General features: G+C 43.1%; 1 protein-coding gene across 43 annotated transcripts in view; it reads right to left on the reverse strand.

Annotated features, from left to right (window-relative positions):
• Positions 1-21330, reverse strand: part of ank3b (ankyrin 3b) — a 163468-nt gene that overhangs the window by 17897 nt on the left and 124241 nt on the right. For 13 of the 43 annotated variants that reach the window (XM_064320052.1, XM_064320050.1, XM_064320070.1 and 10 more), the window contains 16 exons: positions 20678-20750; positions 20419-20478; positions 16704-16827; positions 12990-13092; positions 10792-10898; positions 10198-10230; positions 8435-8659; positions 5631-5785; positions 4974-5185; positions 4479-4686; positions 3986-4082; positions 3322-3550; positions 2899-3024; positions 2465-2587; positions 1996-2022; positions 825-906 (listed from right to left, as the gene is read on the reverse strand). In XM_064320052.1, the coding sequence (XP_064176122.1) occupies positions 825-906; positions 1996-2022; positions 2465-2587; positions 2899-3024; positions 3322-3550; positions 3986-4082; positions 4479-4686; positions 4974-5185; positions 5631-5785; positions 8435-8659; positions 10198-10230; positions 10792-10898; positions 12990-13092; positions 16704-16827; positions 20419-20478; positions 20678-20750 (1984 nt within the window). The other 30 variants (XM_064320084.1, XM_064320101.1, XM_064320160.1 and 27 more) reach the window with 14 other exon arrangements.

Genomic DNA, 21330 nt, shown 5'->3' on the forward strand with positions numbered 1-21330 from the left:
TTGACTTTAGATGTGCTGCATTCCTCTGTCCCTGGCTATCTCTTTTTGCTAGCGTGCCTTTTATCTGTTTGGTCTGAATGTCCATATCAATGATTCTAGTTCAATTTTGTAGTTCCGACTAAACAGAAAACTACAAAAAGCCCCTATTCCTGTATTAAAGCAAATCATATTATGGAAAAACATAGGTTCCAAAGCTAGGTTTTAGGTCCATAATATCTATGCATGTCATGCAATATTGAGTACCCTTCGGTGACAGGCATTTGAAGTGCAAACTGAGAAGCACTTGGGAGAAAGTCAACCTGCGACCTTCCATGCATTTCCGTTAAAAACAAAACAAAACGCTGCACAATCACAAAGCCAATAAGAGCAAGAAAAGTTATTTTTTAAAAACCCACGGTGAATGCAAACCAAAGGAGAAATTTTACTTTGACTTCAACTTTAAATGTGCATTATTAGATTAGTTAAATCAAAGTAAAATATTAAATGGATGTTGCAATTTAGGTTGTCTTGCTCACAAATGGTTTAACAGAAATATTCATAAACAAAACAGAAATAATATCTCACAAGGTGGGCAAGCACTACAGAGCAACTTAAAAGTCACAATAAATCATGCAAAGTATGCCATGTCAGAAACAAGCATGTGAACTTACAAGTTATGTATGATAAGAATATGCAGAAAACACATACATATGTATATATAGATATGTTTTATAAATAATATGAATTAGGTCATACTTGTTCTTACATATTAATCTTTAATTATTTTCCAGGCAATTGGCATTGCAAAATAAATCAATAGAAGTTAGTGAAAATGTCACACTCACTCAGAGCAGGCTCAGTCAGATAGCTGTAGCGCTTACGTAAGGCTAGAGATGCAAAGGTATGACGTCGTTCTGGTTTTTCAGTCTGCAACAACAACAACAAAATTCCTGTTACTTTAACTACTCTATTCCTGGGCATGATTGTTGATCTCACTATGGGTTAATGTCACAGGCTCAAAAATGCTGAGTTATTTTTTGGTGCATTAATTTGTAATGTGTGTGGTGGGGGTGGACAAATGACTGTGTTATTCCATTTTGGGTTGATTCCACATTTGGTGATTCAGTAAGGGAGACTGTAAGTGAGCTCTGGCAATGACTAAGATGGCCATGGCCTGCAGTGATCAGCCCGCGTGGGTGTTTGCTTTCACAGCGGGCTGGCGCAGTAACGCTTGTGGACCCATCCCCTTTCACTGTATCAACTCACTCAATTACAAAAAGGGTGGGAGTGACGCATCATTTTTTTTAAAAAGCCATCTGTGATCAATATCTGGTAAAAAGCATAATTTGTCTGTAGTTCTAATACGACTCCTGAGAAATATGCAGAAGATCTATTTGTGGATCAGTTTAATGGTTATGGGAAAGGACTGTTTCTTTATGGAGAATTTATGGGAATGTACATAGAAAAATTTTGGTTACAACTTACAACTGGTTACAAAATATTTAACATTTTTAACATTTTCTAATGCAGGGAGTTTTGTATGTCTAATAAAGGTGCTGCTACACACTGAAATCTGTTGATTTCTTTTTATGAAATTGTAGGAGCACAAAATAATTGAGCAAAAACATTATTAGCTCATGTAAAACATATAGCACAGAATCTGGCACCTATTGCGTATACTGTTCATATAAGGTGCTACTCTGATTTAATAATTGTTCAAGGGCAGTATTTGTTTATCTAGGAACACACTAATGCAGTTATTTGTGAAAATATACCATAGATAACTAAGCCAGAATTTGACATATTCACAGCAATATCCAGGGATGGACTGATGAATTAATCATTGATCAACACTATGTGGCACCTCCAGGCTTATATCTCATGTTGAGGAAGATATTAAGCAAATGCACAGGTCTGAATGTGTTTGCACAAAGAAGCGCCACAGAACACTGCCTCCCATCTAAGACAACGACAACACCAGCACACCACAAGGCCGCAATGGAGGGTATATATTACCTCTTCATCTGGATCTGAATCCATATCCTTTTGGTTCCCAAGATGCATTGAGGAAACAGGGAATAACATAATGGACAGCAAGGGGAAAAGAAAACACCAGGAAGTGAAGAGGGGCGATCGACAGCACACAATATCAGGTCAGAAAAGCCACCACGAAGCCAGCGAGGAAACAAGGCCAGCCTTTGCAGAAAAAAACAACAATGACAACAACAAAACAAAAAGTGCCACCACGAAGCAAAGGAAACCTGTGCACCTTCAGCCAAAGCATAAGACCCAAATAAATAAACAAAAACGAATTCGGAAGGAAACAGCAAGGACACAACTAGAAGAAGCTCGAAACAGATAAAAGACACAGTTGGGCAGCCTAAGCCAAGTTTAGCCCTTTGCGCTGAAATCACTACTCTGTCTTCCTAACATATGCAGATGATGTGATGTGACACGAGGATGGACCGTTCAGACTGCCACTTACCTTTTTGTGAGCTGGCAGTGTGATGTTCAGGTTACAGATGGCAGTCTGTGGAAGACCTTTAGTAGGTTTTGACTCTTTAAGGAATGACAGTCGCCCGCAAGGCTCTTGGCTACTGTCTCTGACCTACAAAATAAGAGGCAGCTTTGCTGTATATTTATTCAGTTAGTCAGTTACATCCACACACAGTGTATCTGATTGCAAACCTTCTGGGAATTAAGATTAATTTTTATTAATAAGAGATACAGTACAGATGATGCCAAGTGACTGCATATTTAAGTTAGAACTTGAAATCGCAGAAAGCAGTTCACATTCATATTTTAAGCATTGGGTACTTAAAAGACAGCTATGGATGTTAGAATTCAATAAGTCATGTACCCCCAGCATAATTCAGAAAAGTAAATTTTCCCCGTCTGGTTGAAAGTCAAGTGTGTTACCTTCACACAGAAAGGAAGCCTGTTTTCTTTGAACGCGTAAAAGTTCAAAACCAGCTGCTGCCCAGCCTTCGTCAGTGGAACCAAATTGCCGTAGCAATCCACACAGATTGGCTTTCCCTCCAAAACCTGTAAAACGACAGGAGCATGTCCATTGAAACCAAGCAATTAATTAAGCCTGTCTAGCAAAATATACACTATAAAACAAGCACTATCATGGGAAACATTTTGGCAGGAATCCAAAAGATTGCTAAATAACATTCCTACAGATAATTATGGGGGCCAGTGGATTAAACATTAGTTTGAGACATTGACCGTACAAAGATTAAACCAAATATGTATCTTTCTGATCAAAGTGTGTTGAGAGAAATCAATATGGGTCTATGCATGTGTGTGGATGTATAGGTGCAGAATATCCAAACGCACCTCAATGTCTTTGCTACGGGCCACCTCCTCAAAGTTCTCCTGCTGCTCCAGGGTCTTGTCCACTTTATCGTCAGTCATACAGAAGCATCGCAGGCGGGACTCCACCGGGTCATTCATTTTGGCAAACACCACAAACTTGGCCATGTATGGAACACAGATCAATTCCCTGTACAGCTGAGAGGCCAGAGGAACAGTTTCCGGGATCTGGTGGCAGTCTGCAAGCCAAAACCTAGACGTGTAGAAGTATAGTATGACAGACACAGCAGGTGGATGTTAATAAGCAAGTAGGGGATAAAAAAATTACAAAGACTTCTACTGGCTGTTCTCATCTGTGTCCCCTTGTGTATCTAAGACTGGAGAAATTCTGTATTTGAAATGTAGCCTAGCAACACAGTTACTGAAAGCCTTACATCATATCAGCCTGATGTTCAGAGGTCAGGGATAGTCTAACCCTGAAGACATGCTTTTTTTTAGCATGTCGTGCACTTACAGATAGGTGTGTGATTGTAACGCAATTCATACATTTCTTGGATGCAGTATGCATTTTCCATTCCTTTTATGTGAGATATTCTGTACTTGTATGTCTTGAGACACGATTCCATAAACACACACACGCACATGCACGCTCACACACATACACACACACACAGGTGCAAAGTCATACCTAGCAGACACGTTGGTGGTGAAGGAGACACAGTCTTTGACGAAGGTGAGAGGAGTGGTGCCTGTGATGTCCTCCCATTGTGCTGGTGAAGTGCCCCCTGTAATAAGGAGCCCTCTCATGATGTGACTGGATAGATAACTGTACAGCCTTGTAAGGCCAGACCAACTCCATTCACTACAGTTCAACAACCTTCAGGATTACTAACAATCTCACAAGCATGCTTACAGGTAGCAATAAAAAAACCTTGAAATTATGTTTCAGGAATAATGCACATTAAAGCATACAATAAAAATGAAATAACTTATATATATATGTGTATGTGTTTGTTACTTGGAATATTGATCCAATATTACAAGGTTACACCAATGAGCATCACTGGTACTTCTAATGAACTGTATTCACTGTGAGAAATTCTGGCATTCTCTGTGTAAGACAGGGATACTACTGTCATATTTCCAGAAGGTTCTGATGGAAGCCATTCAGCTGCACATGCCTGTAATGCTGCACAGGAGCCTCAGACAGGGGGTGCTGTCCCCTTTGTAGCCGTTGGTGACCCCTTCCCCTGACAGGGGAGGGACGGGGATTGTCATGGTGATGGGTTTGTGGAACTTCCTCCTTCGGGGCTCCACGGTCACTATGGGGCTGAATGTGGCCCTGTTCCCCAAAATCTTCTTCACTATTTCATCCGGAACAGGCTGAGCCTGGCCAGTGAGAGAAAGTCATAGTTTGCATCACGGACGGTTATTCCATAAGATACAAACTGATAAAAATCATACAGAAACTGTATCAGTTCATTTCATAATTCTTAATTTTTTTGCATTCAACACAAAAAATCACATCACCTGTGATCCTCTTTACCCAGTAGTGTAGTATTTTGTATACAACAATGCTTATGTACTTGTTCTTCACATACAGCCTGCATTGTTCCCTACCATTGTATTGTACTTGGGCCTGAAACTATGCTGATGAGCTAAAGCAGGGCACATACCTGTAGGCCTACTCGAATCTTCTTGGTCAATGCTCCTTCTGGGAAGGAGGCCTGGACCAGTGGGACCGTCAGACTGGAGAGCAACCCTCCCTCTGGGCCCATCTGGTTGCTCTCTTGCTTGATTCGAGAAACGACTGCAAAGTACTGTGGGAAGTCCTTGGAGATGATCCGACAGATGCGTTTCTTCTCAAGCTCATCCGAGCTGTCCAGTTCTGTGGAAGGCAACAGCGTTGAACACATTCTGTCTCATCACTGATATTTTACAACAGAAAGATTGTACAAATATTAATTGATTGCCAATTGCAGTTAACACTCCCATTCCTCGTGACAAGAACTAATTTGTAATAACCAAAAGCAAACGGGACTTTGGAGTCCCATCTCTTAAAGACTATGCCTTCTACAGGTGTCCCCAGTAACATGCTAAATTGACGGATCTAAATGGTACAGAAATAGGGACATATGTCACCTGCTGGCCAAAAAGAAAAACGCTGCCCAATAGCAATGCATTTATCATAAGGTCTCAAATACTAGCAATAGCTATATGCTCAAACAAGGCCACACGATACAGCACAGACAAAGCTGGAGTGGCTGTGTGCAACACCATCAGGATCCTAAACCCATTTGCATCCATACTAGTCCTTTCTGACTGAGGCATACCTTCATCCATGCCGTTGAGAAGCTCGTTGAGGTCTTCGGTTTTGCAGTCATACTGGTGCTCCTTCCACGTCTCGCCGTTCTCGCTCCTGAGAATTATCAGCTCCCTCTCCTTGCCCCTCATTGAGCCAAAATGGGGGATCTCCACTATCACGGGGCTGGAAAGAACACAGGCTGTAAGCAGTGTGCTCCACGGTGCAATGAAGCCTCTTCCATATTCCAGAATGGGGAAAATGGAGGTGAATGGGGTGGTGAGGCGTGCTGGTGATTGGGGGGGAGAGGGGCTACATCACCGATTGTGCATGGACGATTTATGTTTTCATCTGTTTTCTGAGAAGAGGCGAAGGTGTAAAAATGGTCGTACAAACCCAGGACATCAATCAACCCACAACAACTTGCAATGTTTCACCTTGAAAGTGGTAGCAGTTTCAATAGGATGATTGAATTCAAATAATTTCCATTAAATTAATGAAAAGGATGCCATTTACACTTGACCCAAGATTAGAGCATCAGGAAAGCTGCATAATCCTTGCAACATGAATTGTAAATGGGGAGAAAATCAAGGAAATTTGGAAAAGTAGCAAGGGTTTTCATAAAGAATAAGTGAAAAGGGGTAAACTGGGAGTGAACATCAAATCGATAATTATCAGAGATATTCAGACATTGGTGGATTGCAGTTGCCACAATCATCACAAAAATTATGTTCAGAATTTGACAGAATACATAAGAATATGTACATTATGGTAGACAGTCCACTTTATGTACTGGACAAAGCACAACAGACAGAGGGCGAGGTCAAAAAACAAACAGAAAAACAAGATTTGGCTTTGAAACATTTGTGCTGTACACTTATACAATGTGTAACAATATAGACCCTTGCACCTAAGACTGCAGAAGTTCCAGATGTGAAAAAAGAAAACATAGCATGTATCAAAAATAGATTCAGATTAAGGTTGAGAGGTGATTAAAAACCAATCATTAGGACTCTGCAGCTTTGAAACCCTTAGACAGTATCCTTGTATTTCTACACTGGTTGCATCTGCAGTCAAATTTTCAGGAACTGAGGCATATACTATATGCTTTAAATTAAGCAAAGTGGAAAAGTACAGAAAGAAAAAAGCAAACAGTAAACTTAAAGGTAATTCATGTAGTTGGGCTTTCTTAATCCCATAAAATGAAAACTGTTCCAATACAAAGGGTTTGGTTATTTGAAACCTGAAAATCGAATTACAGTGCCTCATCTGATGATTTGACCTACCAATTTCAAATGTGGTTAAATTTTAGTTCACTAAATGGCTGAATTTTAATTGCAAATTTGACTTGACCTCTGGGCATGGGTAAACATTTGCAATGCTACCTGTGTAGTTATCAAGAATGATACTGTCTACCACAGCATTTAATAAAACATGACAGTTCAGTGCATAACATCTAATGTGAAATAAATGGACACAGAGAAGGTACCAGAGATAACAGTTGTAAGTGTGCATAAACATATATTATTATTTTTCATATAGGTGAAAGTATATATTATTTTAATCTCCCATAATTTATCTCCATAATTTATCAATTATTCTTACTGATAGACACATTAAAAGCAAATGACGATCAAAAATTGATTTTCAAGTAAATTTCAGGTAAATTATTGGCCATGTTTTGAATAAAATTTTACCATCACTGTTTGCTTCATAATTGTGGCTTCTATTCAATCTAATGGCAAACCGCATTGCAGTTATATCGAATAGCTGCTTTAATTTCTCGACACAAAATGGAGCCCACCCTGTCCTTCCTTCACAGAGTCAACGGATACCTTCTCCATGGTCGACGCGAATGGAAAATCTTCCACACTGATAAATGAGTTTGATGCAACGGTGGGACGACTCGATGCAACCGGGGTGGAGAGAAAAGAAAGCATTCATGGCCGCACGATGCTCGCGGTGATGCTCATGCCCAGCAAGCACAGCTCAGAGTAACAAGCTAACATGGCGGGCTTTCACCGAAGCTCAAACAATCGACTGAAAGCCTTAGAGAAACAGAAAAATATGGGCGTGACCAAAAAAAAATAGTAATAATAATTTTAATAATAATAATGTCTGTTATTTATTTGGACAGTTCGCGTCTTTTCTAGGCATACTTTCCTACCCAATAAATTTTGTTCCTCGAGGCCCGAGCTGCAGGATTCGGCTAACCATGCTCTCCCCCTCGTTAAGAGAGGGGAGATTGCTGGGGAGATGGAGTTTACTGAGTAACATCCATGCAGCGGTGGGAGAAAACAAAAAGGGGGGAAAATAGAGAACAAGCTGTCATTCCCTCAGAGCGCTGCACTTTCCAAAGCACTGCTTCAGGAGCGGAGAAAAGGCTTCACAAATTCAACATCTCACCGCATCGCAGAGGACTGTCCTCCAGCCCCTTAGGCTTACTCAGTGTTTTTTTTTTTTTAAGACTGTTTGGCTTTTTTCTTTCTTTTTTTTAGCAGTCCTTTTTTCTGTTCTCCGGAGAGATGGAATAATTGCATTGCAAAGGAAAGAAAGTAATGTGGCGGGGGGCGGGGGAGGGGGGGTTAAAGCATAGGGTTGGCCTCCTGCAAGGTGCTGTGCTGGCACAAGGATATGGACACTGTGCAATGCGAGGAACGTTTTGATGTCTGTACACTGCAGCTTCGGTGCTGGTGCTGGGGTGGAACAATGCTGGACAGGTCGCTCCATCATCTCACTGTTAAAAATACCTTACCCTCGGGGCATTCATTGCAAAAAAATATGGTTTCCATGGCGACGAGTTCATAAAGGCGCCATTCGGCCGGGGCGACTCACCCGAGGAAATGGGCGCCGGCCGGGCCGACCTCCACCAATCGGCTGGCCAGGCCTTCTCCTTCCACCATGGGAGGGGGGCAGGCCAGCTTGTGCCTCTTGACCAGGCGGCAGGTGATGCGCGTGGGGGCCGTGCACTTCCGCGGCGGGATGATGATGCGCATGCCGTTGTGGCGGCTGCCCCGCATGGAGCCGCCGCGGGCGTCGACCATGAAGCTGACCAGGAACCTGAGGACCCCACACACACGGTTCAGTGAGGGGAGGGGGGGGAGGGGGGCCAGGGACATGGGGCGGGGGAGAGACCAGACCACTCTACCAACACCAGTGAAGACCTTTTCCATGCTGTGATCAGGTACTCACACATGTACTTTCAAGCTTTCAAGAGAGAAAAGATGAAAAGACAGAAGAGAGAAAGCTAATGAGAGAAAGAGAGACAGAAAAAGAGACAGAGAGAGAGACAGAAAGAGACAGAGAACATGCTTTGAGATTTCAACCTTGGCAGTTATCCCACTGATCTGTAATAGCTCCTGTTTTTCCAATGGCATGTAAAAATATCTCAAATGAAAGCAATCCATTCAGCTGTACTGGGTAACTGGTCAATTCTATTCATCTTTAAATGAACTCATGAATAAAAAACAAGAATACTGCCAAGCGCCTCAGTGTCGGTACATTTAGCTGAAGCACTGGCACTCAATGAGGCAATGGGCACCAAATCTCTGGAATGAAATCTTGACCTGCCACTGCCGACTCTACCCACAAGCCTGTTGGATCAATGCACACCTGGCCATAGCATCACCCAAAGAGGAAGAGCTTCACTTGGCAGGGTATGCCAGGGTGAATTTGGCACCTGCAACCAGTTGTGTGCTTGAGGAATGCTTTAAAAGCTCTGCTTATGGACCACAATACAAAATAAATGAATCAGCAGCTGCTGCATGTGTACAGGCAGGCATCTGCAGATTAATTAGCTGGAAGTAGACAGGCAGCCCAGCAAATCTTTGGGGAATGCCGCAATGAAGGGACGTGGTTCAAATATGAATAAGCATTCCAGAACGAGAAATAAAAAAATGGGCACAAGATGTTGTTTTAGCAAAAGCAAAGGACACTGCCAAGATAGAGAACTCTAAAGCCATCTGTGATCAATATTAGACGCATTTTGTGTTACTGACAAAAATGCTGCGACTTTCTCAGTATGACTTATCACTAATGTACAATGCTTACTCAGAACACATGTTGTTGATGTGTATTTCTGCGATGCAAATGCAAATGTGCATTCCTTTGTTAAAGTTGCAGTTAGTATGAGGATTAGTTTGATTTACCATCACAAAACAGATGGTGACGAGAGCTGGCAGTGAATTTCAACATTCAGATGTTGGGAGACAGCCAGCTGATCCAGCCATTTAAATGACAGAGGACTTAACCATGTGTATTGATTTCAGGACACTTGCGATATAGCTATGTGAATTTCAACAAAGAAAAACCGTTCAATGCAGAATATAGGTAACTTCATCCTAGCAGATGTAACATGACTCTCCACAAGCCTTTAGTGTGTTTTGTTTGCCCTAGAGTTGTCTCCTGTTATTTATCATCAGTTTAAAAATCCTTTGAGAGCAAACCCCCGGAACATCTCCTGATAAGAGCTACGAGAGTTAGTTCTCAACCGTATGTAACCACTGAACACTACCACGGCCCGGCAATCTAGGTGGGGTACAGCACAGATGACACAAACACAGAGAAGAGAAACTGTGATCACAGGTCACAATTATCACCTGGAGTCATACTGGGGAAGTGGTGAGGAAAAGCTGCAAAATAAAATGAAACAATGTAGCAGGCATGAATCAAAGAGCTTCACTTCCTTCAACATTAACGCTGCACCCACCCTCGCTCATTAGTTTTAACATTATTATCATTACGAAGCATTTAAGCGGAAAAGAAAAAGAGCAGAGGAAATGGGAAAATACCACAAGGTACTGGAAGAGAGGGAAAGGTACGCAGCAGATTAGTAGCAAAAGACAACTGCAGACTGCCTTGTGAGTAATATTTGCCAAGCACGTCTGCAGTACAAGATTCTCATTGAGGCCATATCATTGAGTTGCACATACATAAACACAGGGAAACATAAATACATGAAGGTCATTTTGATTGTGGGATAAATTTGGAGTCTTCCTCATGTATGTTCTAGTATTTAAAAATAGTAGCAGAGAAACAGAGTTTGGTTTTTTAAGCACTAAATTAAACATGATTGTCTAAGATCCTGTTGGAATAGGAGAGTGCTCTTAAATGGTTCTTGCTCTTCACCGGCACCTCCATGTTAAGAGCTTCCTGCGGTGCCCCTCGCGCTAAGGGACAGGGCTGGCGCTTACCCGGAGTGAATGGGGCTGGAGACCAGGTTGACGTTGTCGAGGGTGTCGGCAGCCCAGCTGTACCGCCTCAGAGAGTCCGTGTCGTACTCTCTGGCCGCCGCCAGGTGCTGGAAAAGGAAGTGGTTCAGTCACTGCACTCCCATTAGCATGGCGCAGCCCACCTTCCACACCATTGTCCACACACTGTGCATTTACAGCATACCGCTGCCCTATATGACCACCCTCCACCTGAGAGGACACAGCTCGTATGCACAAAGCATCTTAGAGCAGAGCTGATCTACAATCAGGTTTGCCCTGTCCATGTACTATCCTTATGCATTATGAGCCGAAAGGCAAAACTGATCCTAGATCAGCACTTCGGCTCTGAGACTCTTTATGAATACGGACCCAAGATCGTAAAACGACACAGTACGCAGGGTGTTGTCTGGGTTACCAAAGCACTGAAATGAAGCATGCTCTTATCGAAATTAAGTTTTGTCAACATTTAAAAGAAAAAATCCGGCTTACAAGTATACACACTGAGGGGGAAAAAACAGCCGTGTATTAAGACGTCCGGGATGCAAAATTAATATTTAATGATAAATTAATTATAAAAGTACCGCAACAAATGACTGAAATGAAAATTCAGGCACAGCTTAGTTTGTTGACTGCAGCAAAAAAAAAAAAAAATATTAGCAAATGCAGCAAAGCCATCGTTTGTCTGCATTTGAACAGTAGATTAAAATGCAATACAGCAGTTATATGCCAAAGGCATCATATACCTTATTCTGAGGCTCAACAATGAAGGAGATGTCTTTACAGACACTCTGAAGCTTTCAAAGAGAAGAGACAATCTTTAATTACACGGATGGCTCTGCAAATTTGGCAAATGTGCTTAGCACAATACAAGTTCCTCAGGCAGAGATAAGTAGTAGGACCTATTTTTCCATATTAGGCATCAGGAGAATACCCTCTCTGCTTTATGTGAAAGGAACTCCTCATTTGCAAGCGCAGACAACACCAGTGAGATATTTGTGTGGTGATTATGTCAGACCAAGGCTGCATCCGCTGGCAACTATAAATAAATGCAACTTCATGAATGAATCTCTTCTTTATATATCAGCTAAAGAACACGGAGTACTCTCAACAAACGTTGCATGAGAAAGTCTTCCATCCACTAGCAGTAAACATGACGTACGGCTTTGAACTGCCAGCATTTCAGATCTATTTCTACTTCTGAAAACAGATATCCTCAAGTAAATATCCTCAGTGATCAAAGCAATTTGAAACATCCGCAAGCTATTTTCACAAATATTCTGCCTGTATTCTAAATATGGAAAGCGTAGCATCCTAAAGATGCCTTTACTTGTGGCGGTCACTTGGGAAACAGTTAACAGCGAAAACTTGCATCTGGCACTTAAGATCTTACTGTACACTTCCAGTCACACCTGAGCTTTTTGTTGCATAAGGAGATTATGGGGTTATTTGATGCTTCAAAGAGAATTCACAGAGGCGACAGGCCGTATTGAGTTTTAAAAGCTCATGATTCACATTTCGGATCCGACCTCCGTGCTTCGAAACAGACCCCTCAGTGTTGCTGTGTCGCTCAGCACAGTTTTGCCACGGGGCCTCAGAGGGCAAGGGCCTCATTTCAATGCCTCACTGTGTGCCTGGAGGCAGTCAGAGACGAGCTGTGATTTCCCTCCTTCACACTCTACAACCAATCAGCTGAGCAGCTCACATAGCAAGTAACACAGGTGAAAGGTCACGGCCGTTACTGTCACACTGCACCATTTTAAACCACAGAATTGCCAAATTTATCATTGCATCTTGTAAACGGTGACCTTATCTGATACAACACTGCCCTGATATTTTGTTTTTAGCTTTAGTTGGTCTGATTTTTCCAATTTTGTTCTTTGATTCATGCGGGAAGGAGTAAACCAGCAGAGCTGGATGCTCTGTGCGGAACGGCTGAAACCGTTCCAGAACCTTCCTCGAGCAGGTTCTCTGCTTACTCCACAAAGATCACCTTCGGCATTTTGGTTTTGTTCCTGAATAAATATTGCGAACATTTCTAACCACAATCATTTTGCAGTCTATAAATCTCTCACTCGCAATGTTTTGGCTCCCTTCCCCTTGTCGAATAGGTTTTTTGCATAATGACATAATGACTTGCATAATGAAATGCCCTGAAGAGAAACAGAGGTGAGGAGGTGTACCGTTTCCTTGTTGGGTGCGAGGATCTCCTCGATCATCATGCTGTCCCGGGTGAAGGAGCTTCGGTTGAGCGTGTTGGACCTATCCGAACTGAAGGAGCGGAGGCTGGTGTATTTACAAGTTATCACACAGTAGGGGGTGATGATGAGATGAACAGAAAACAAACAAACAAACAAACAAACAGAAAACAAAATGTAAAATTGATTACTGCATGCAACTTCCGGGGAGCTGTTGCATAATTCAAAACGAAAACCCACAGCACAGGACAGGAGTGGGGAATGGATGTATGAGCAGATTCCAGACAGTGAGAGGGGCGGTAAACACCGAGCTGGGGAGGTGGGGGTGGCTTTACAGTGTCTGTACAGAGATTTTAATGAAATGTATGTGGCCGTGTAACCAGATATCACAGAAACAAAGAATTATGATGACGATGTATGAATTTTTGCATCAAACTGAGCAAGGTTTCTTACCGGGTTAAACTAATATCAAGTTACAGTTACATAAGAATATTTTCAAAACCATGAATGTATTCAAAGCAGGTGGTAAGAAAGGGTAGCTGAGAAAAAGATAACATTGCATTTTATGGAAATGTTTTAAATTACCATTATAATGGAAAAAACACACTTATAATTTTCAAATGAATAGATACACTCTATGACTATCAAATGACAACAGGTCATCCTCATTCTGCAATAGGCTCCAAAGAGAGAGAGGTGCCGTGCAGCTATAGTTATTGGTTGTGGATTAACAGCCTAAGAACAGACAACTCACGTGCTCATTTGCTGACAAAGTGAGCAGCTCCATCAAAGCAGCAAAGCGATCATTTATTTACCGCTAGATGGTAAAAAAAAATAATAATAGGATGTTCTGGAGTAGATACATTTCCTGGAAAGTTCCAGTTAATGCCTGTGTGCTGTACTTAATGCATGGTGTCAGAATTGCTGATATCAGCATGTCCGGATGGCATTTAACGCAGGAGGAAAGCACGTTTTCTGGCTCACTGAACGTTTCTAGGCAACATAAATCCAAGCACTGAGGTGACACAAAAACGCTTCCTGTTTCTAGATACAAATCTATTTCGGATTCATCTTTCCACTCCAGAGTGGGTGTGAGTTTCAATTTACAACTAAGCTGCTTCTTTCCAAGGGATAAATTGGTGTGGTCAAAAAATCGTCTGTGCATTTTACAGCTCCACGGCATGTTCCACATACCATAGTATTACCTCAGCCATGTCTAGCCAATGTGAGACTGGATATTAGTTAGAGAAAGGCAAATGTTCCCTATCCTGGATGTAACTTTTGCTGCGGTTCTGGAACAGACGATACGTATTTGTTCCAAAAAGACTGAACAAATCAAGTGCATTCAGTGTAAATATATCATTCCATCCATCTAACCACTATATAACCCACTTATTCCCGGTCAAGGTCACAGGGGGTGCTGGAGCCTATCCCAGCATGCACAGGGCAAAAGACAGGAATACACCATGGACAGGTCTACAATCCATCGCAGGGCAATATATAATTCCCAAGGGATTTTGTTGGGCCAGCCAGTGACAGGCTGATCATTGTTCCTGGGAAGCTACATAAATTAGCACTTCATGGTAGAAACAATGTAATGGGATGTATCACCTTCAGTGTTCACACCAAGCACAAAAAGCATTATCTAGAACTCAGCTAACCAAGCACAGCACACTGACATTTCTATGCTGCTTCTCAAAATAATTAGCATGAATGGGAGAATGAGAACGTTTTATTTTCAATTTTAAATGTTATTTTCTTTGTTTTACTCCCTGCTGCATAAAGGTGAACACCGCTGGAATGTGCATTTCTTTCGACAAGCGACAGGGACATTTTGCCAAAGTAAAAACGGAGGGACAAAGCCAAAAACGATCTCAATATGAAATGAGCAGCGACAGATGAGGCACACGTCATATGACAACGCTTCATGAGACAATGCTTGTGATGGTCAACGAAAAAAAAGAAAAAAAATTATATGTGGTGGTAAATTTGTCATGCCCTCTTACCTGATTTTAGGGCTATGGGTAAGAAATTGTGCGAAGTGGGCGGGAGGGGAAGAAAACAGAAGATATCGAAAGCAACATATCAGAGGAGGACAAAGCAGAAGATGCCGGGGTTTAATGGCATTAGCGCTGACGCTAGGCCGTTGCATGCTTTATGCTCCCAGACAGCGCCGCGCTCTCGAGGGCCTGTACCCGAGAGACGTGCCACGCCTCAGGGGCCGGTGGTTAACAGTTTGGGCGGGGGCGCGGCCTCTGTCCGAGGGCATAAAATGCAAGCCGACTTTGGCTGATGCGTGGAAATGCCGAAAAAAGGGAAATAAATAAAATAAAAGGAGCTCAACACTGAGCTGGAATGATTTAATCAAAACCAGGGATCCATGGGCTCTAGCATTTCACAGCCATACTGGGAGACAGCATACCATCGAACCACGATGCAAATTTCCCTAAACCTTGGCTAAACAAATGAAACCAAGTGCTACTTTTTAACATTAAATACACACCGTTTTAAACTCATCCCAGTGAGTTCCGAGCTTGTGTTGCTGTGTAGGAAATTTAAAAAGTAACACTTGTTTTAGTTCATTCTTCTAGGTTAAGGCAAAGTGCACAGCAATTAGATTGAACAAAAACCATACATTGGTATTTACACAGAATTGACAATTCAATAGAATGCATTCACTTATACATTACATACTCTTAACCAATGTGGACATGTTAGTTCTAAGAAAATATAGTTAAAACTAATGCTTAGGTGTAAGACCAGCTGTGGACAGTCTTGCACCCAATATCCATTGCGTGGATGGATATCCATTGCCTGAGGCTCGTAATGCTCTTCTAATTTCCTGTCGTGCAGTATGCTTGAATATAGCCTGAAAATCCAATACCGTCAAGCTTTATGTTCAAGGGAAAATCCCCTCAGGGTGCAGAAAATGTAGGTTAAAAATTATCTACTGTGTGAACCTTGTTTTCTACATGTGCAGTCTGTTGAACAGGGGACAAGCGGCATCAACACATAAACGCTGGCCAAGCCTCGAGACTAATATAGCCGAGCCAGCAGCTTGTTTTTTTTGTTTTGTTTTTGTGTAACCCGTCAGCAGCCAGTCAGCAAACTGTTGCTCAATCACCACCCAGCTCACAGTTCCATCAAACCCCCCACCCCCCCCCGCCGCCTCTTGCTGTTATTGTCTGAACTGGTTCACGCGTCCCTGTAATTCAGCAGCTGCTACCGTGCACTGCACCATACATAAACAATAAGGCGACGCGTTCCCCTCAGGCGTCCGTGTCTCCATTTCATTCTGTCGAATTTGCATCTCCTATGATGACAAACCCCCTTTTTTTTTTTAGCATACCACATGAATTAGACTGACTCATTCTTTCCAAATTTACCACAATTTAATAACTGCACTGACCCCGGGGATCCTCTTTTAACGTCAAATACAGAATGGGATATTTTAGAACAAAATTACTCCGCCGAGAAATCGTCATCTTCTTTTAAAAATTTGGCTAACATCACAAAAATGAACTAATGACTACACATATTACAACAATAAAACTGAATTTATTTTCTTGCTTTGTTTACAAATGAAAGACTCGTGAACATAAAAGACCTTCAAACATTTTCACCAAAATGATGCCCTGTATTGTGTTACGCAACATGCATAGCTTCCCCTGTAGATAAAATGCAGAAGGCTTACGTTACCTTGCCGATCGCGCGGTAAGGCTGAAGCCCATGTATCCCTCCTGAGGAAGGGAGTCGTCCCCCAACTCCCTCAGGTCCTGGGGCCCCAGGTATTTGTCGGTGTCCCCGGTCATTGCATCCTCACCTGGCAGAGAGCCTGAGCGTTACTCCAGAGCAGGGGAAAAGCACAGACCCCTGGCCGCCGCTCTCTCACCACCTCCAGCACCCCGGCGTCCAGCGGGGAGGCCTCTGCACAGTAATCGATGTCATCTAAAAAAACCACCCCACAGGCCTTTTTCCAGCAGCCCACCCACCCACCCGCTAACTGTCAAATCACTCCAGAGCTGTGCGGCAGCTGGACACCGCTGAATTAGCTTCACACGCTGGCACAGCCCGAGAGGGAAAACGCTGTCGGCTAGTTTAGAAACGAAAAACAAAAGCACACAAAACTCCAAAATCAAACGCGTTAAAAAAGCGAATCAGCTTTGCAGGATGCGCTGCTCAAATTACAGGAGGAATTAATTTTGCAGCCTGTTGCTCCTGGGTAAGGGTGGGGGTGAGGGAGTAGGGTGGTGGTGGGGGTGGCAGCACAGCCTGTTACTTCACATTCAGAAAGCAGCCATACAAGCAGAAAGGGTTAAAACAGTGGGGACTGAGAGCAAGTGCACATCAGCAAAGGGAGGGGAGGGGAGGGGGGTGGACAGCATTCCAACAGCGACAAAAGCAGCGCTCGATCCCCCCCGCTGCTCTCCACGGCAACCCCCCCGACACACACAGACACACACACACACAACCAGAGCCGGCCCCAGCTAAACTTCAGCTCCTCTTACTTCTCTCAGACTCTCACTGTACTTTTACCAACCGAAAGTCCCCACACTGTTTCCATCTATTTCCATTCAAAGACTCCTTATTCCTCTGAAAAAAGTTTCTATGCCACACAGAAAGTTGAGTGACCTTTCTCTGATAGATGTGAGAGAGAGAGAGAGAGAGAGAGAGAGAGAGAGAGAGGGAGGGGGAGAGAGAGAGAGCTGCCCGCAGTCTGAAAACTTTCCGAGCTTCCCGGCTTTTTCTCCCAGAGTACACACAAACAGATCAGCTTTCTCCCGTCCGGGGGCCAGACACACGGCTATTATTTCGGGCGGCAATTTATCAGCGGAGATTACCCTCTGCTCAGGACCCTGAGTACAATTTCAAGACCAGAATAGTAGCCATTTCAAAAATGAGCACCGCTCTTACACAGTTGGGCAGCCATTTCTATCACCGCTCTTATCTTGCGCCTTCGCCTCCCGTTCGTTATGTAACTGCCCTCCGCAGGGTCGGTCCGGCAAAGCGAAGGTCCCGTTCCCTCTCTCCCGGGTTAATCCAAAAGGGACGCGAGTTTGGCGCCGGTTCCTGCGACGCTAAGTCCGGGAGTCACGGAGCAGCTCGCGCCGCCCTGTCCGCCGCACCTGAGGCTGCCGCTGTCTGCTCTGCCTCCGCGCTCCCCGACCGCTAGCTAAGTTCAAACTGAGCGCGGCTCCCGCGCGCACCGCCGCCGAGCGCTTTCCATTCGCGAGCCATCCCGGGTCACGACTGAGCGAGGTAACGCCGCGGGCAAAGCCTCACAAAAGCCCCCCCGACTTGATTGGATTTTAGGGGACGTTCCCGGGCTCTGCGGTAACCCGGGTTGGGGTGCAGCACAAAGGCAGAGAGGGGGGGGGGGGGACTTATTTGTATGTTAATGCCGGGGATTCTTAGGTGTGCTCAGTAATTTGACACTCGCAAACCAGACGCTTAACAATGAGCCCTTCTGGAGGCAGATGAATAAAATGGCTACAAATGAGAGAAAAAGGAGCTTTGAAGGACAGCATGGCTGAACCTGCACTTTATATCAGAGGTAATGTGGCAGCACTTGAATTGGGAGGACCTAAAAGCTCATTTTAAAATGCAAGGCTAGTGGTGCTTCCCCCTTGAAAGATGCAGCTGCAACAACAGACTTAACTTTCAGCGACATAAAACACCAAATACCCGGAACACCAAAAGTGTCACATATCTCAACATTAAAATGTACAACTTCATGTTGGCTTGAGGCTAAACAACCACTTCAGCCCTTACCCGCACACAGTATTAAATTACTCTGGAGTAACCCAGCCTCTCCTTTTCATATCTGCTGTTGTTACAGATCTAGAGAGGGCAATATAATAGGGATGGAAAGATCTCTCGTGACATTGCTCTGGCTCTCCCACTTTTGGACTCTGAAAAGAGTACCTCCATTTTTTTAGTAAAAAGGCTTTGCAGGAAAAGCTTGCAGAGACAGCCAACAGATCAAGCTAATTAGGCAGTTTCTGTGAACTAAGCTTTGTGCACAGGAACTACAGTGCGCCAGTCTACACTACAGGTGTCCGTTGCTACATTCAAACAAAATGGCAGCAATGTATTGCCATTGTACACCAAAAAGGCACCTCTGAAAATGACATGTCATTGAACTGAATTATAATAAAGGGAACACATCAAACCAAGCTAATACTGCAGTCATTGTGAGCCAGTAAGTTACAGACAGAACCCCTCCGTCAAGTCATGTCACTGGAATCCTGGAATATTTAGGAGCATTAGCTGAGCCGGTAACTTCATACCGGCCTCTAAAGTTACCCGCCTGACACACATCCAGCAGCCGACGAGCCACCACGCAGTGGAACCTTTAAAGGCTGCTCACTAGCTGTACGGCCCGTCAGAGAGCAAACATCCGAAACCAGCCCAATAAAGGCCTGTTCACGCAGTTTAAATTCCTTCATGTTTTTTCGGCATAGATCTGTTTACGGGCGAAGCACGTGTTCAGTATACACGCCAACGAACTTCTTTTGCGACAGGACTCGATTACTCCATTTACATTCCCGAAATTACCCAGATTCAATGGAGCGGCTGAAAAACAGTGATCTTCGGATCTCCGTCACGAGTCAACAACCCCAAAACACCTTTCATCCCCGCGCTCAAATAAAGAGGATAGATTGCTCCCATCCAGGTCATGCTGTACTGGTCATGGATCTCAAATATTTTACTGCAACTGCAAAGAACACATTTAAGAGCTAGAAATAAGCAATCCGTGCCATCTCTGTAATTATTCAAAAAAGAATACCAACCAGAGAGTAAAAACTTGATTTAAAGAGTCAAAATTCTTTTAAAATCCCTCTATAAAACACAGTCAGCACAACATGCAAGTTCACTGCCAAGGCTGCTGGCACTGAAAGTGTAGGATCTGCACAGCCTTTGAAAGCCCCAATATTCTTCAGTGTAAGCATGGTGGGCAACCACGCAAAGGTCAAACTCTGCACTGAAATACAAAATGGGGAAAGCTCAAATAACTAAGCAGTACTAAACTCGCCATCGTCTAAAACAGAACTCTGTTCCGATTTCACTTGGAGAGAGAAAGCCCCTTGGCAACTGAGACAATGTTTACTGTATGCCTACATTTGCACTCCAATAACTAACTGACAGTCCCAAAAAAAAAAAGTAACACAGGAAAAGATCAGCGCACACAAAAGGGAGGAAAACTTTGCATATCTAAGAATTCAATATTTAAGAGTGCGCTTAGCAACAAAAACGAACGTATATTCCACACATACCAAAGCAGGAAATATTGGATCCATGACAACATAGCATGTGACAGATAGAAAGTTTGTTAGTTTTTGACATAGTAAGGGAAAGGGGGCAATTTTCACATCTGCAAAAATGATCACAGCATAAGAAATGGGACAAATACCTTCTTCAACATCTGAAATATAGTCTTCATTGAGCATTTCGGGTACATAGGCTTTATGAACTGTGTAATTTGAATAAATAGCGTGTTAAAGAAATGGCATGGAGTAAAACTCACATTCACAAACATGACACATGCAGAATATATAAAACAATTACAATTATCAAAATCTCTTCATAAATATGTGCAACATGTGCAAGACAATAGCAAGGCAATGGCAACAGCACAACCAAGGAAGTGCATCAAAAAGGTGAACTCTCACCTTCATCGTCCGACATGTCCAGGACCTCATTCATGGTTTCGGGAACATTCATCTTATGTTTTTCTGTCACGGTCTATAAAAAGTAAAAAATAAAAACAATAACCTGAGGTAAAGTGCATGTTTTCATAGCAGCCTCCCTACTCTCAGGGATTTGCGATTCTGCCAGTACAAAATAATCACTCTCCTGTCTCTTCCAATGTCAAAAAGCACAGAGGGCAGTGGTACTGCTTTGGGAATTTGTGGATCCTTAAACTCACAATCTTTGATTTTGCAAGGGCAAGGGCACCCAAGCTTCAACTCCCATTACTTGATCTGCACTGAATGCTATCAGCTAATGTGCTTTGAGTTGCTGTTTGGTTCCCTGAAAAAGACAAAGAGTCTTTCAAAAAAGCGCAAAAAGGGTGTTTGGTTGCATGCTGATAAGATGGCTCTAACAGGGATAACTTAATCTGCTTTTTGTATCTGAGCAATGTTCTGTTGGAACAGTACGGTACCACAACACAAATGAATGAATTTGAATAGAAGCTTTGCATTTCCACATTTTTACATACTGTGGCCAGTATTTACGAATATAATGTTACACACACTGAGAGATCATCTAAAAGTATTTCCAACACGGCAGCTTAGAAAGCAGGTCGTTACAATAATTGCCA

Source organism: Anguilla rostrata, chromosome 2 (assembly GCF_018555375.3).
Source record: "Anguilla rostrata isolate EN2019 chromosome 2, ASM1855537v3, whole genome shotgun sequence".
NCBI lineage: Eukaryota > Metazoa > Chordata > Actinopteri > Anguilliformes > Anguillidae > Anguilla > Anguilla rostrata.